We start from the raw sequence: 11,685 nt of genomic DNA, 5'->3' as shown, positions 1-11,685 counted from the left end.
ACATGCTTTGTAAGTAGGAAAACCTGCAAAATCGGCAGTGTATCAAATACTTGTTCTCCCCACTGTATATATATATATATATATATATATACAGTATATACATATATATACAGTATATACATATATAGTGTAGGGTAGGTGTTTGGGGTCACTTAGAAATATCATTTTTTTGTTGTTGAAAGAAAAGCACATTTGTTGTCCATTAAAATAACATCAAATTCATCAGAAATACAGTGTTAATGTTGTAAACTATTGCAGCTGGAAACGGCTGTTTAAAAAAAAAAAAATGGAATATCTACACAGACGTACAGAGGCCCATTATTAGCAACCATCACTCGTTTTTTCCAATGGCATGTTGTGTTATCTAATTCAAGTTGATCATTTTCATAGGCTTAGCACAGATGAAAACTGTTGTTCTGATTAAAGAAGCAATCTTCAGTGTCTTGCCAATTTCTCGCATGGAATAGCCTTCCTTTCTCAGAAAAATAATAGACTGACAAGTTTCAGAAGAAAGTTCTTTGTTTCTGGCCATTTTGAGCCTGTAATTGAACCCACAAATGCTGATGCTCCAGATTCTCAACTAGTCTAAAGAAGACCAGTTTTATTTCTTCTTTAATCAGAACAACAGTTTTCAGCTGTGCTAACATAATTGCAAAATGGTTTTCTAATGATCAATTAGCCTTTTTAAAATGATGAACTTGGATTAGCTAACGCAACGTGCCATTGGAACACATGGTTGCTGATAATGGGCCTCTGTACGCCTATGTAGATATTCCATGAAAAATCAGCTGTTTCCAGCTGCAATAGTCACTTACAACAGTAACAACATCTACACTGTATTTCTGGTCAAATTGATGTTAATTTAATGGACAAAAAATGTGCTTTTGTATCAAAAACAACGACATGTCTAAGTGACCCCAAACTTTTGACCCCAAACTTTTGAACGGTAGTGTGTGTATGTCTGTCTGTCTGTCTGTCTGTCTGTCTGTCTGTCTGTCTAGTAATTTTAGATCAGCACTGAGATGAGAACCTGGTTTGCCCCTGTTCTTTTTCCTTTTTGCCTCTCTTCTAAAAAAATTCTTCTCTACCCCCTCCTGTTCTCCCCCTACTCCACCCTCCCTCCTCTCCTCCCCCTCTCCACCCTCCTCTCCTCCCCCTCTCCACACTCCCTCCTGTCCTCCCCCTCTCAATCCTCCAACCTCTCCTCCGCTCTCCTCCTCCTCCCCATCACCTCCTCACTTCTTCCACACTCCTTCTCCTCCCGCCCCTTGCTCCCTCCCGCCTCCGCTCCTCCCCTCTCCGTCTCTCACCCTCCCACACTACCACTCCCCTTCCCCTCCTCCTCTATTCCCCTCTCTCTTCCCCCCCCCTCTCCTTCTCTACTCTCCCACACAACCACTCCCCTTCCCTCCTCCTCTATTCCCCCTCTCCTCTCTTCCCTCCTCTCCTCCCCCCTCTCCTTCTCTACTCTCCCCACACCACCACTCCCCCTTCCCTCCTCCTCTATTCCCCCTCTCCTCTCTTCCCTCCTCTCCTCCCCCCTCTGCCTTCTCTCTCCCACACCACCACTCCCCTTTCCCCTCCCCTCCTTCCTATTCCCCTCTCCTCTCTTCCCTCCTCTGCTCCCCCTCTCCTTCTCTACTCTCCCACACTACCAGCGATACCCCTTCCCCTCTCCTCTCTTCCCTCCTCTCCTCCCCCCTCTCTTCCTACTCCCAACACCACTCCCCTTCCCTCCTCCTCTATTCCCCTCTTCTCCTCTCTTCCCTCCTCTCCTCCCCCCTCTCCTTCTCTACTCTCTCCACACTACCAACTACCCCTTCCCCTCCTCCTGCTATTCCCTCCTCTCCTCACCCCCCTCCTCCTCTCTTACTCTCCCACACTACCACTCCCCCTTCCCCTCCTCCTCTATTCCCCCTCTCCTCTCTTCCCTCCCTCCCCCCTCTCCTTCTCTACTCTCCCCACACTACCACTACCGCTTCCCCTCCTCCTCTATTCCCTCCTCTCTCCCCCCTCTCCTTCTCCTACTCTCCCACACTACCACTCCCCCTTCCCCTCCTCCTCTATTCCCCCTCTCCTCTCTTCCCTCCTCTCCTCCCCCTCTCCTCTCTACTCTCCCACACCTCCACTCCCCCTTCCCCTCCTCCTCTATTCCCCCTCTCCTCTCGTCTCCTCCTCTACTCCCCCCTCTCCTTCTCTACTCTCCCACACTACCACTCCCCTCCTCCTCCTCGTCTATTCCCCCTCTCCTCCCCCTCCTCCCCAGGTGCGTTTCCCCTCCCACTTCAGCTCTGACCTGAAGGATCTGTTGAGGAATCTACTACAGGTGGACCTGACCAAGCGCTATGGCAACCTGAAGAACGGCGTCAACGACATCAAGGGACACAAGTGGTTCGCCACCACTGATTGGATCGCCGTATACCAGAGAAAGGTGAGGGGTGGGGCCTAACTGACATGTAGGGTACAGTATACCAGATAAAGGTGAGAGGTGAGAGGTCTAACTGACATGTAGGGTACAGTACAATTCCAGGTAACTTTCTCAAAATGCCAGGTTTTCCAGAAAGCCCCTTTGAGCAAGGCACTTAACCCTCATTTCTTCTGTAAGTCGCTCTGGATAAGAGCGTCTGCTAAATTAATGTCATGTAAACAAATGTATTGATATGTTTGAATATGATAATTATACGGGAATCTGGTTTAGTAAAATGCTAAAATGATTGTTTGATGAATTTTTCAATATTTATGTATTTTTCCTCATCCTCTGTGTGTGTGTGTGTGTGTGCGTGCGTGTGTGTGTGCGCGTGTGTGTGTGTAGGTGGAGGCCCCGTTCGTTCCTAAGTTCAAAGGCCCAGGTGACACCAGCAACTTTGAGGAGTACGAAGAGGAGGAGATTAGAGTCTCCATCAGTGAACAATGTGCCAAGGAGTTCACTGACTTCTAGACCCAACCAGAGAGAGGGATTGAAGGAAGAAGATAGAGAAGGAGGGATGGAGAGGGAAGGAGGGAGAGAGAGGGAGAAGGAAGAAGGGAGGGAGAGAAGGAGAGAGAGGGAGGAAGAAGGGAGGGAGAGAGAGGGAGAAGGAAGAAGGGAGGGAGAGAAGGAGAGGGAAAAGGAAGGAGAGAGAGAGGGCGACGGAAGAAGAGAGGGAAGGAGAGGGAGAAGGAAGGTAAACTGGAGTACTGTCTCCTGTTGAATCACAAGCACCAGCTACGAGAGGGAGAGAAGAAGAGAGGGAGAGGAAGATACGGAGAGAAGAAGAGAGAGGAGAGTAAACCAGCAGTGTTGCCTTTTCTGTCCCATATGTGTTTTTTCTGTTATTTATTTATTATTTAGTCTCTTTATATGTTTCATCCTTTATGGAGTGTTGGAGTGGGACCTGTCTCTYTAACAACTGTCTCCTAACTACCATATTGGGACAGATACCTGTCTCTGTAACAACTGTCTCCTAACTACCATATTGGGACAGATACCTGTCTCTATAACAACTGTCTCCTAGCTACCATATTGGGACAGATACCTGTCTGCACCTGCTCTGTAACAACTGTCTCCTAACTACCATATTGGGACAGATACCTGTCTCTCTAACAACTGTCTCCTAACTACCATATTGGGACAGATACCTGTCTCTGTAACAACTGTCTCCTAACTTACCATATTGGGACAGCCAATGTCTCTGTAACAACTGTCTCCTAAACTACATATTGGGACAGGCACCTTCTCTGTAACAACTGTCTCCTAACTAGCATATTGGGACAGCCATTCTCTGTAAAACTGTCTCCTAACTACCATATTGGGACAGATACCTGTCTCTGTAACAACTGTCCCTATGTACTAGGCTAGCAATATTGGGACAGATACCTGTCTCTAACAACTGTCTCCTATGTACTAGGCTAGCATATTGGGACAGATACCTGTCTCTAACAACTGTCTCCTATGTACCATATTGGGACAGATACCTGTCTCTAACAACTGTCTCCTATGTACTAGGCTAGCATATTGCTCCACACATACTGGGATGTGTTCTGAATGGCCCCCTGTTCCCTATATAGTGCACTACTTTCACCAACCAGGTTCTACACACCCAGACCCTATGGGTTCTACACCAGACCTATGTTCTACACAGACCCCTATGGTTGTTCTCACACCCAGACCCTATGGGTTCTACACACCCAGACCCCTATGGGTCTACACACCCTAGCACACCCCAGACCCCTATGGGTTCTACACCCAGACCTATGGTTCTACACACCCCAGACCCCTATGGGTTCTACACACCCCAGACCCCTATGGGTCTACACACCCCAGACCCTATGGGTTCTAACACCCAGACCCAGCTCGACCTATGGTTCTACACACCCCAGACCCTATGGGTTCTGGTCAAAGAGTAGTGCACTCTAAAGGGAATAGGGTGCCATTTGTGACAAACACACAATACTCTGCACTCACCTCCCCCATATAGTCTACACACCCACCCCTCCCCTCTCCTACCTTGTCCTTGTGTTTAATACATACACTCAACTGTACACTTCTGTCTTGACACAGTTCCGTTCAGATAATAATAATAATAATAAGCCACATAGAGATGCTTCTATCCAAAGCCACGGTCAGGTGTTCTGTTGTCTGGTTGTGCCCGGCGGGAGTTGAACCTCTATCCAACCACGGTCAGGTGTTCTGTTGTCTGGTTGTGCCCGGCGGGAGTTGAACCTCTATCCAAACCACGGTCAGGTGTTCTGTTGTCTGGTTGTGCCCGGCGGGATTTGAACCTCTAGTGCCGTGATGCTCGTATCAACTGAGCGTCGTGGAACCAGTTCATGTTCTGCCTTCTGAATGACCTGCATTCCTTTTCTTAAATCCGGCCCAATAGTTTATCATTCTACCGTTAAACACATCAGAACTCATTTGACATCTTGTATTAGAAGTGTAATTACATTCTCTAACTCGTTGTCCAGGATTGAAAATACCATTATATTATTCATTATTATTATTACATTGTCTTAACACCCTTCTTGCTCTTTGACATTACAATTCCATATTCTCTTCTACTCTTTAATGTGTGTACCGTCGCCTAATATCATAGGGCACGTCCCAAATGACACCATATTCCCCTATTTAGATGGCACTACTTTTGACCCAGACTCTATAGAGTCTCTGGTCAAGATAAGTGCACTACTTTTGACCAGACCCTATAGAGCTCTCTGGTCAAGAGTAGTGCACTACTTTTGACCCAGACCTATAGAGCTCTCTGGTCAAGAGTAGTGCACTACTTTTGACCCAGGCCTATAGGGCTCTCTTTTGGTAAAGAGTAGTGCCACTAATGTAGGGCACAGTGTTCCATTTGGGACGTAACCGTGGACAGCTGTTTATCTCCATCACAGTCTCCTCAATGTATTTCCAGGTCATCCTCTCTCAGCCGTGGACAGGCACAATGCTGGTGTATATATATATATATATATACTATATACATACTGTTGCACTTTCTAGGAAAATACATAAGGCCTATAGTCTTTTTAAACCATATGACTGGGGTTGCACAATTCTAAATTGCCTGGTTTTCCACAAATCCTGGTTGGAAGATTCCTGTAAATATGAGGGAATGAGCAGGAAATCCGGGATCCTTCCACCAGGATTTGTGTAAAAACTGAGATTTGGGAAAGTTCTGGACCGCAGCAGCCCTATCTGATCCTCAGCACTGCGAAGGGAGGTGTTTAAAGACACTATCTAATACCCCCACATGAAAAACAAAACTATAAAACACAAAGTGTAATATTTTGCAACTTGAGTATCAGTACAATAAAGTTTTACTTGTTAAAATGACCAACACAAGGGATTGTGTGTGCTGTTTGTTTGCTGATGTAGCCCAGTTTTTCCCATCCCGCTCGTTGTGGGTTCAGTTTACCGGATAAACGCCCAGACATTTGACCACTTTGTTGTATCCCTGAACTAGTTCACCTTGGTGCCTAACTGTAGAATAGATCAGACTGGCTGGGGCTCCCTGAGGAGAGGTCTGAAAACCACGGACACACACACAACTGTATACCTATTCAATCCATCTTTTATATTTAATTAGAGACCAACAGACTCTGTATAGGCCTATGAGCGCTTTTCCTGTAAAACAGTTTAGCCTAGAGGTGAGAGAATGCGCAGTCTCCTAAACAGTCATCCAGCCAACTGTTGGTCTTTAGTCTGGACTCTGGAGAGACCCGCCGAAGACGTGTTCATATGCAGAAATACTAAATAATACCATTTCCAAATCTGTGTATGTATTACAACCAATAAAAGCGTGTTCACGTTTCCCAAAAGCAGCGGGAATGTGAACAAAGAGCGATCTGCTTGAGATGCGCAAAAAAAACGAAAAAAACGCTACCTTAAATAAGCTACCGTCCGCGWATGTCTGCTGTMGGTGAACTGAAGGGGACGCAATCTTCGTCAGTCCACCTTAAGCGCACAATGTGGCCAACGCAGGCGCACATCGAGGCTTCCGTTCTTCATTCTCCGCTCTGCCGGGCTCGCTCTCTGCTCGCACTGGGTCGGTATAGGAGAGCGTCTTACAGCGTCACTTCAGAAACAACAAGAGAGAAAAGACGCACTCGGCCAAACCCAAACTCAACCGCTGGGAAAACAACAACAAAAATGTCCGAATCCAAGTACCGGGACTGGATCCTCGAGACCATCGACTCTCTACGCTCACGGAAAGCCCGACCGGACCTTGAGAGAATATGTCGTATGGTCCGGAGAAGACACGGCTCGGATCCAGACAGAACCCGGGAGGAACTGGAGAAACTGATCCAAGAGCAAACAGTGCTCAAAGTTAGCTACAAGGGCTCCATATCCTACAGGAATGCGGCGKYGGTGCAGAGAAAGAGTCGAAAGAAGAGTGACTTCACGCCGGGTAACGGCGGCGGTAGCGAGGTGGAGGGAGAGAAAGCCATACACTCCAGTTTGAACAACAACGGGGACAGCGCGCACAGCTTTACCGACCTAGAGGAGGTGGAGAGCCGGGACCGAGAGGAGGATTCTGTCTCCGAGCCGAGTGAGTACCCAGACCCCCGGCCCGAAACTCCGGGTCTCACCTCCGAGAAAAAACAAAAGCTTTTTCCACTGAATAGCGGAAACGGCCCTGGCTGTTGCCCGGGTTGTGGCGAAACGGGCTGTGCTGAAACGGGCTGTGCTGCCGGGAGAGGCTGCAGTGGGAAAGCAAGTGCGTCAAAAGACAAGAGATTAGGAGAAAGAGGAGGAGGAGGAGGGCAGGAGGGGGGTGGCAGCAGCCCTTTGGCCGGCAACCACGAAACAAAACCGGGCCAAGATGGGAGCGGCGCTCCGAGCAAAGCAAAGGGGGTCTGTGGTGGCGCAGGGGYGGTGGAGACGGCGGGGCAGGAGGGCAGCAGTAGCTGCGTTGGTGTTGCTGCTGAAACGGAACATAAAATTTGCCAGGGAYGCGCCAGTTCAWGTTCCAGCAGCAACAGCCACCTCATGCGGCCGAAACAGCTTCAGCCAGCATCCCCACTTGTCAAACCCAAACTCCGGGCCGGCCGATGTGAGGGGAACCCGTGGGTCGGGGGCAGCGGGCAGACCAGCTCGGATTTGGGCGAAAGACTGATCGCCTCCGTCCGCAGACTAGCCGAGCAGAACCGAGCCTCCGCGTTAAGAGGGGAGACCCGCGGGGGACACAAGCCKCTGGGACTGAAGGAGATCCTGGGCTACCTGACCAGCCAAGACGGCCTCTCATCTGAGGGTAAGCTGACCCGCAACAGGGTCAAGGTGGTTCTGGAGAGAGAGGTGGCGAGAGGTCGGCTGCGGAGGACCCGGTGTGGGAACATCACTCTCCCGGTGAGGGGAGTGGAGGCAGCCCCCGCGAAGCCAACCGGRCCCGCTAACAGACTGCTTAAGAGCGCACTGCAGGATAAGCACATTGGGAAAAAGGTAACTTAATATTTCCAACACGTCCTATAGCCTAGACTACACAGAGAGAGGGAGAGCAGAATAGACTCACTACACCCTGTCTGCTTATGAATTAATGATCAATATATCAAAACAACGCAGACAGACGTCTTTCTCTTTTCTCCCTGGATGGAATCCCTGTTTCTCTCTCATTCAGCCTAACTACATGTAAAACTATTCTGAAGGCAAAACTATCATTTGGCCCAAATTAATCTTGGGTTTAAAATGACGTTTCTGGGTCTGGTGTGTTTTGTGTGAACGGTAGCCAATGGTAACGTCACCAGAGCGCCGCAGAACAGACTCCTGATTCTTGTCCTCGACACGCAACTGTGTCTTGCTGCCTGCTCGCTGTTTCCTATAGGGCTCCACTGCCATCCAGGCAGCACAAAAGGTGCGGGCTTTCAACAGCGCGCTCTCGTCTGTTCGCGTCTCTTGTTCCAGATTCACCGCACACACAGGAGCACGTCGAGAGAGGGCGACCAGAAATGCTGTCGTGGTTTCTCTGTGTTTGGCGCGGTGAAAGTTCGGCTATAGGCTACCGTCCCTATATCATAGACGTGTCTAGCTGGCTGTAAATTATGAGACAGACGGACGGACGGGGGCGTACGCGGTAATTCGGTGGAATAGTTTGAGAAAATGAAAGCAGACTTTCCACGTCGGAAAGTCTGTCTGCGCCAAGCCTTTATTCACATCGCAGCAGCTTGTGTTCCCCCCCCCCCCGTTATAATCTTCTTAGTTCCGTTCTTTCTCTCTCCCTCAATCCCCGCCTCTATCTCTCATGTTTCGTTCCTCATTACGCCCTTCCTAGGCGGTACCTTTTTCTAACCGAACAAACGCACGCTCTCTCTCTCTCTCTCTCTCTCTCGCTCTCTCTCGGTGATGTAACTGTAACCATATGCACACCAGTCACCAAGCCAGACTCACTGATTCTCTCATGAAAGGTTATATTGATTGTAAAACCGAGCGGGCAGTGCGTGTATTTAAGCCGAACACGGGACTGTTGTGGCGGGTGCAGCGCTGTCGGTGCACGCGGTCGCTGCCTGGGCCATTAACAAGGAGCGCCGCCTGCGCTTAACTCGAGCTGCGCTGCGCTCTCTAATGAAGCAGTGGACAAAAGAGGTCGCAGTAATGTAGGGAGGGAGAGAGCAACAAACACGCGCACGCCAAAGTATAATGCAGCCTATTTCGCTACTATACATTAAACGAGTGAGCGACTGTTGGCTACCTAGTTATATAGCCTGTTTCCTGAAAATAAAGAAATGTCTGACTGTATGTCACATATTCCTCTCTGTTAACTCTGATATTTCATACTATGCTGAAACTGTAAAACCTGCAACTGAATTCTTTCTCTCTCTGAACCCCCCCACCCCTCTCTCTCTGTCTCTCTCTCTGAACCCCCCTCTCTCTGAACCACCCCTCTCTGTCTCTCTGTCTCTCTCTGAACCCCCCCCTCCTCCTCTGTCTTCCCAGGAGGTGAAAGAGGAGGAGCCAATGGAGACAGAGAGTGGAGAGGAGGAGGAGGATGAAGAGGAGAGAGGGAACAGGGGATGCTGAGGATGGGGGGCAGAGTGACACCCAAGCCTCAGGGGGAGGAGGGTTCTAAGGGGTGACTTGCCCTGCCCGGTTCCCATGGAAACGGAACCCAGGAATGGTGATGACATCGCTGGAGGTTCTGAGGGACAGCGCGGGGTGAAGCAGGAGGACAAACAACCAGAACACACAACCAATACTGTCTCTCCAGACCAGATACACACAACCAATACTGTCTCTCAGACCAGATACACAAACCACATAACAAACCACAGTGTATAGGCTTCCCTTCACATCTCTCTATCTATGTATTTTGTCTCTGTTTGTCTGTTTCTTACTTTTGGTTTCTCTTTTTCAATATTGAGAATTTCCTGGGGGAAAATCTCTTTCTCTGTCTGTCTCTGTCTGTCTCTGTCTGTCTCTGTCTGTCTCTGTGTCTGTCTCTGTCTGTCTCTCTCAATTCAAGGGCTTTATTGGGATAGGAAACATATGTTAACAAGCAAAGCAAGTGAAATAGATAATAAACAAAAGTGAAATAAACAATAAAAAATAAACGTAAACATAACAATCACAAAAGTTCCAAAAGAATAAAGACATTTCAAATGTCAAATTATGTCTATATACAGTGTTGTAAAATGTCAAACTCTCTCTCTCTCTCTCATCTCTCTCTCTCTCTCTCTCTCTCTCTCTCTCTCTCTCTCTCAGGATCAAGAATGTGGTACAGTCAGAGCGAGAGAGCCACACTTCCTCTGTCCACAACCACAATTGTGAGTTCTGCTTTACAACGCCTGAGTGTGTGGGAGTGCATGTGTGTGCTGTGCTAACCACTCTCCTCTTTTCCAGCAGGTTCGGCCTATAAGACAGAGGTGGTGTGTCCTCCTGTCTCCTCACCCCCACCGCCTCACCCAGAGACTCTGGTCTGGCAGAGGAGAGAGGGATGAACGGAGGAGTGTGAGTATCACCTCAGAGAGCGAGAGAGAGGAAGAAAAGGAGGTAGGAGAAGAGAAGGGAGGAGCAGATGAGAGACAGAGGGGATGAATGAAGCAAGGAGAGTCAATTACTTTCACATGAAGAGAGAGGAGTAAATGAGGAAGTCTGAGGTGAGCTGGAGAAAAGAGGGATGAGGGAGGACAGTAGTGAGGGTAAGGAGGAGACGTAGAGATGGAGTGGATGAGAGAGGTGAGGGAAGCAGATGATGTATGATGAAGAGGGAGATGTAAGAGTGATAGCTAAAGGGGAGAAAGGGGGGGTGATTATGTATAGGAAGGCGGGAAGGATTGAGTGAGCTGGAGGAAAGAAGGGTGAGGGAGAGCAGATGAGGAGGGTGAAGAGGGAGGACGAGTGGTAAGAGAGTGTCCTTTTAACTAAATGACAGTTACAATTTGCAAACACTTAAATTCTCTCTCTCACTCTCTTTACCCCCCTATCCCCCCCCCCTCTTTTTTCTAGGTTTGTGAAGTCTGAGCTGGGCAGTCTAACCCAGTCAACTGGACAGTGTTGAGTGGTCAGTTATTTCACAGGTCAGCAGGGTTTCCAGAACAGGCCTTAGCCTTCAGGACTCAGGTGAGATGACAGACAGCCAGGGTTTCCAGAACAGGGCCCTTCAGGACTCAGGTGAGATGAGACAGACAGCAGGGTGTTCCAGAACAGGCCTTAGGCCTTCAGGACTCAAGGTGAAGAATGAGACAGACAGCAGGGTTTCCAAAGAACAGGCCTTCAGGACTCAGGTGAGATGAGACAGGCAGCAGGGTGTCCATAACAGGCCTTCAGGACTCAGGTGAGATGAGACAGACAGCAGGTGGCCATGAAACCGGCCTTCAGGACTCAGGTGAGATGAGACAGACAGCAGGGGTCCAGAACGGCCTTCAGGACCTAGGTGAGATGAGACAGAAGCAGGGTGTCCAGAAACAGGCCTTCTTCAGGACTCAGGTGAGATGAGACAGAAGTCAGGGTGTTTCCAGAACAGGCCTTCGGACCAGGTGAGAATGAGACAGACAGAGGGTTTCCAGAACAGTGCCTTCAGGACTCAGGTGAGATGAGACAGAACAGCAGGGTGTCCAGAACGGCCTTAGCCTTCAGGACTCAGGTGAGATGAGACAGAACAGCAGGGTGTCCAGAACAGGCCTTCAGGACTCAGGTGAGATGAGACAGACAGCAAGGGTTTCCCAGAACAGGCCTTAGCCTTCAGGACTCAGGTGAGATGAGAACAGACAGCAGGC

General features: G+C 49.0%; 1 protein-coding gene and 1 long non-coding RNA gene across 2 annotated transcripts; both read left to right on the top strand.

Annotated features, from left to right (window-relative positions):
- The first annotated feature begins 2,270 nt into the window (after nt 1-2,270).
- Nucleotides 2,271-4,301, top strand: LOC139027185 (uncharacterized). Its single transcript, XR_011479245.1, has 3 exons — nt 2,271-2,431; nt 2,813-4,068; nt 4,230-4,301. It is a non-coding gene; the product is annotated as an uncharacterized lncRNA (long non-coding RNA).
- A 2,151-nt stretch (nt 4,302-6,452) lies between these two features.
- On the top strand, nt 6,453-11,038 carry samd1b (sterile alpha motif domain containing 1b). The gene is made up of 5 exons (XM_070442335.1): nt 6,453-7,918; nt 9,407-9,742; nt 10,172-10,233; nt 10,313-10,417; nt 10,916-11,038. Exons 1-2 carry the CDS (start codon nt 6,629-6,631, stop codon nt 9,488-9,490), a joined length of 1,374 nt encoding a protein of 457 aa, XP_070298436.1. The 5' UTR covers nt 6,453-6,628; the 3' UTR covers nt 9,491-9,742; nt 10,172-10,233; nt 10,313-10,417; nt 10,916-11,038.
- Nucleotides 11,039-11,685: the final 647 nt, after the last annotated feature.

Source organism: Salvelinus sp. IW2-2015, unplaced genomic scaffold (genome assembly GCF_002910315.2).
Source record: "Salvelinus sp. IW2-2015 unplaced genomic scaffold, ASM291031v2 Un_scaffold7985, whole genome shotgun sequence".
In the NCBI taxonomy this organism is placed as follows: Eukaryota; Metazoa; Chordata; class Actinopteri; order Salmoniformes; family Salmonidae; genus Salvelinus; species Salvelinus sp. IW2-2015.
Note: the sequence above shows the minus strand (reverse complement) of the source record. Positions and strands in the feature narration are given on the sequence as shown.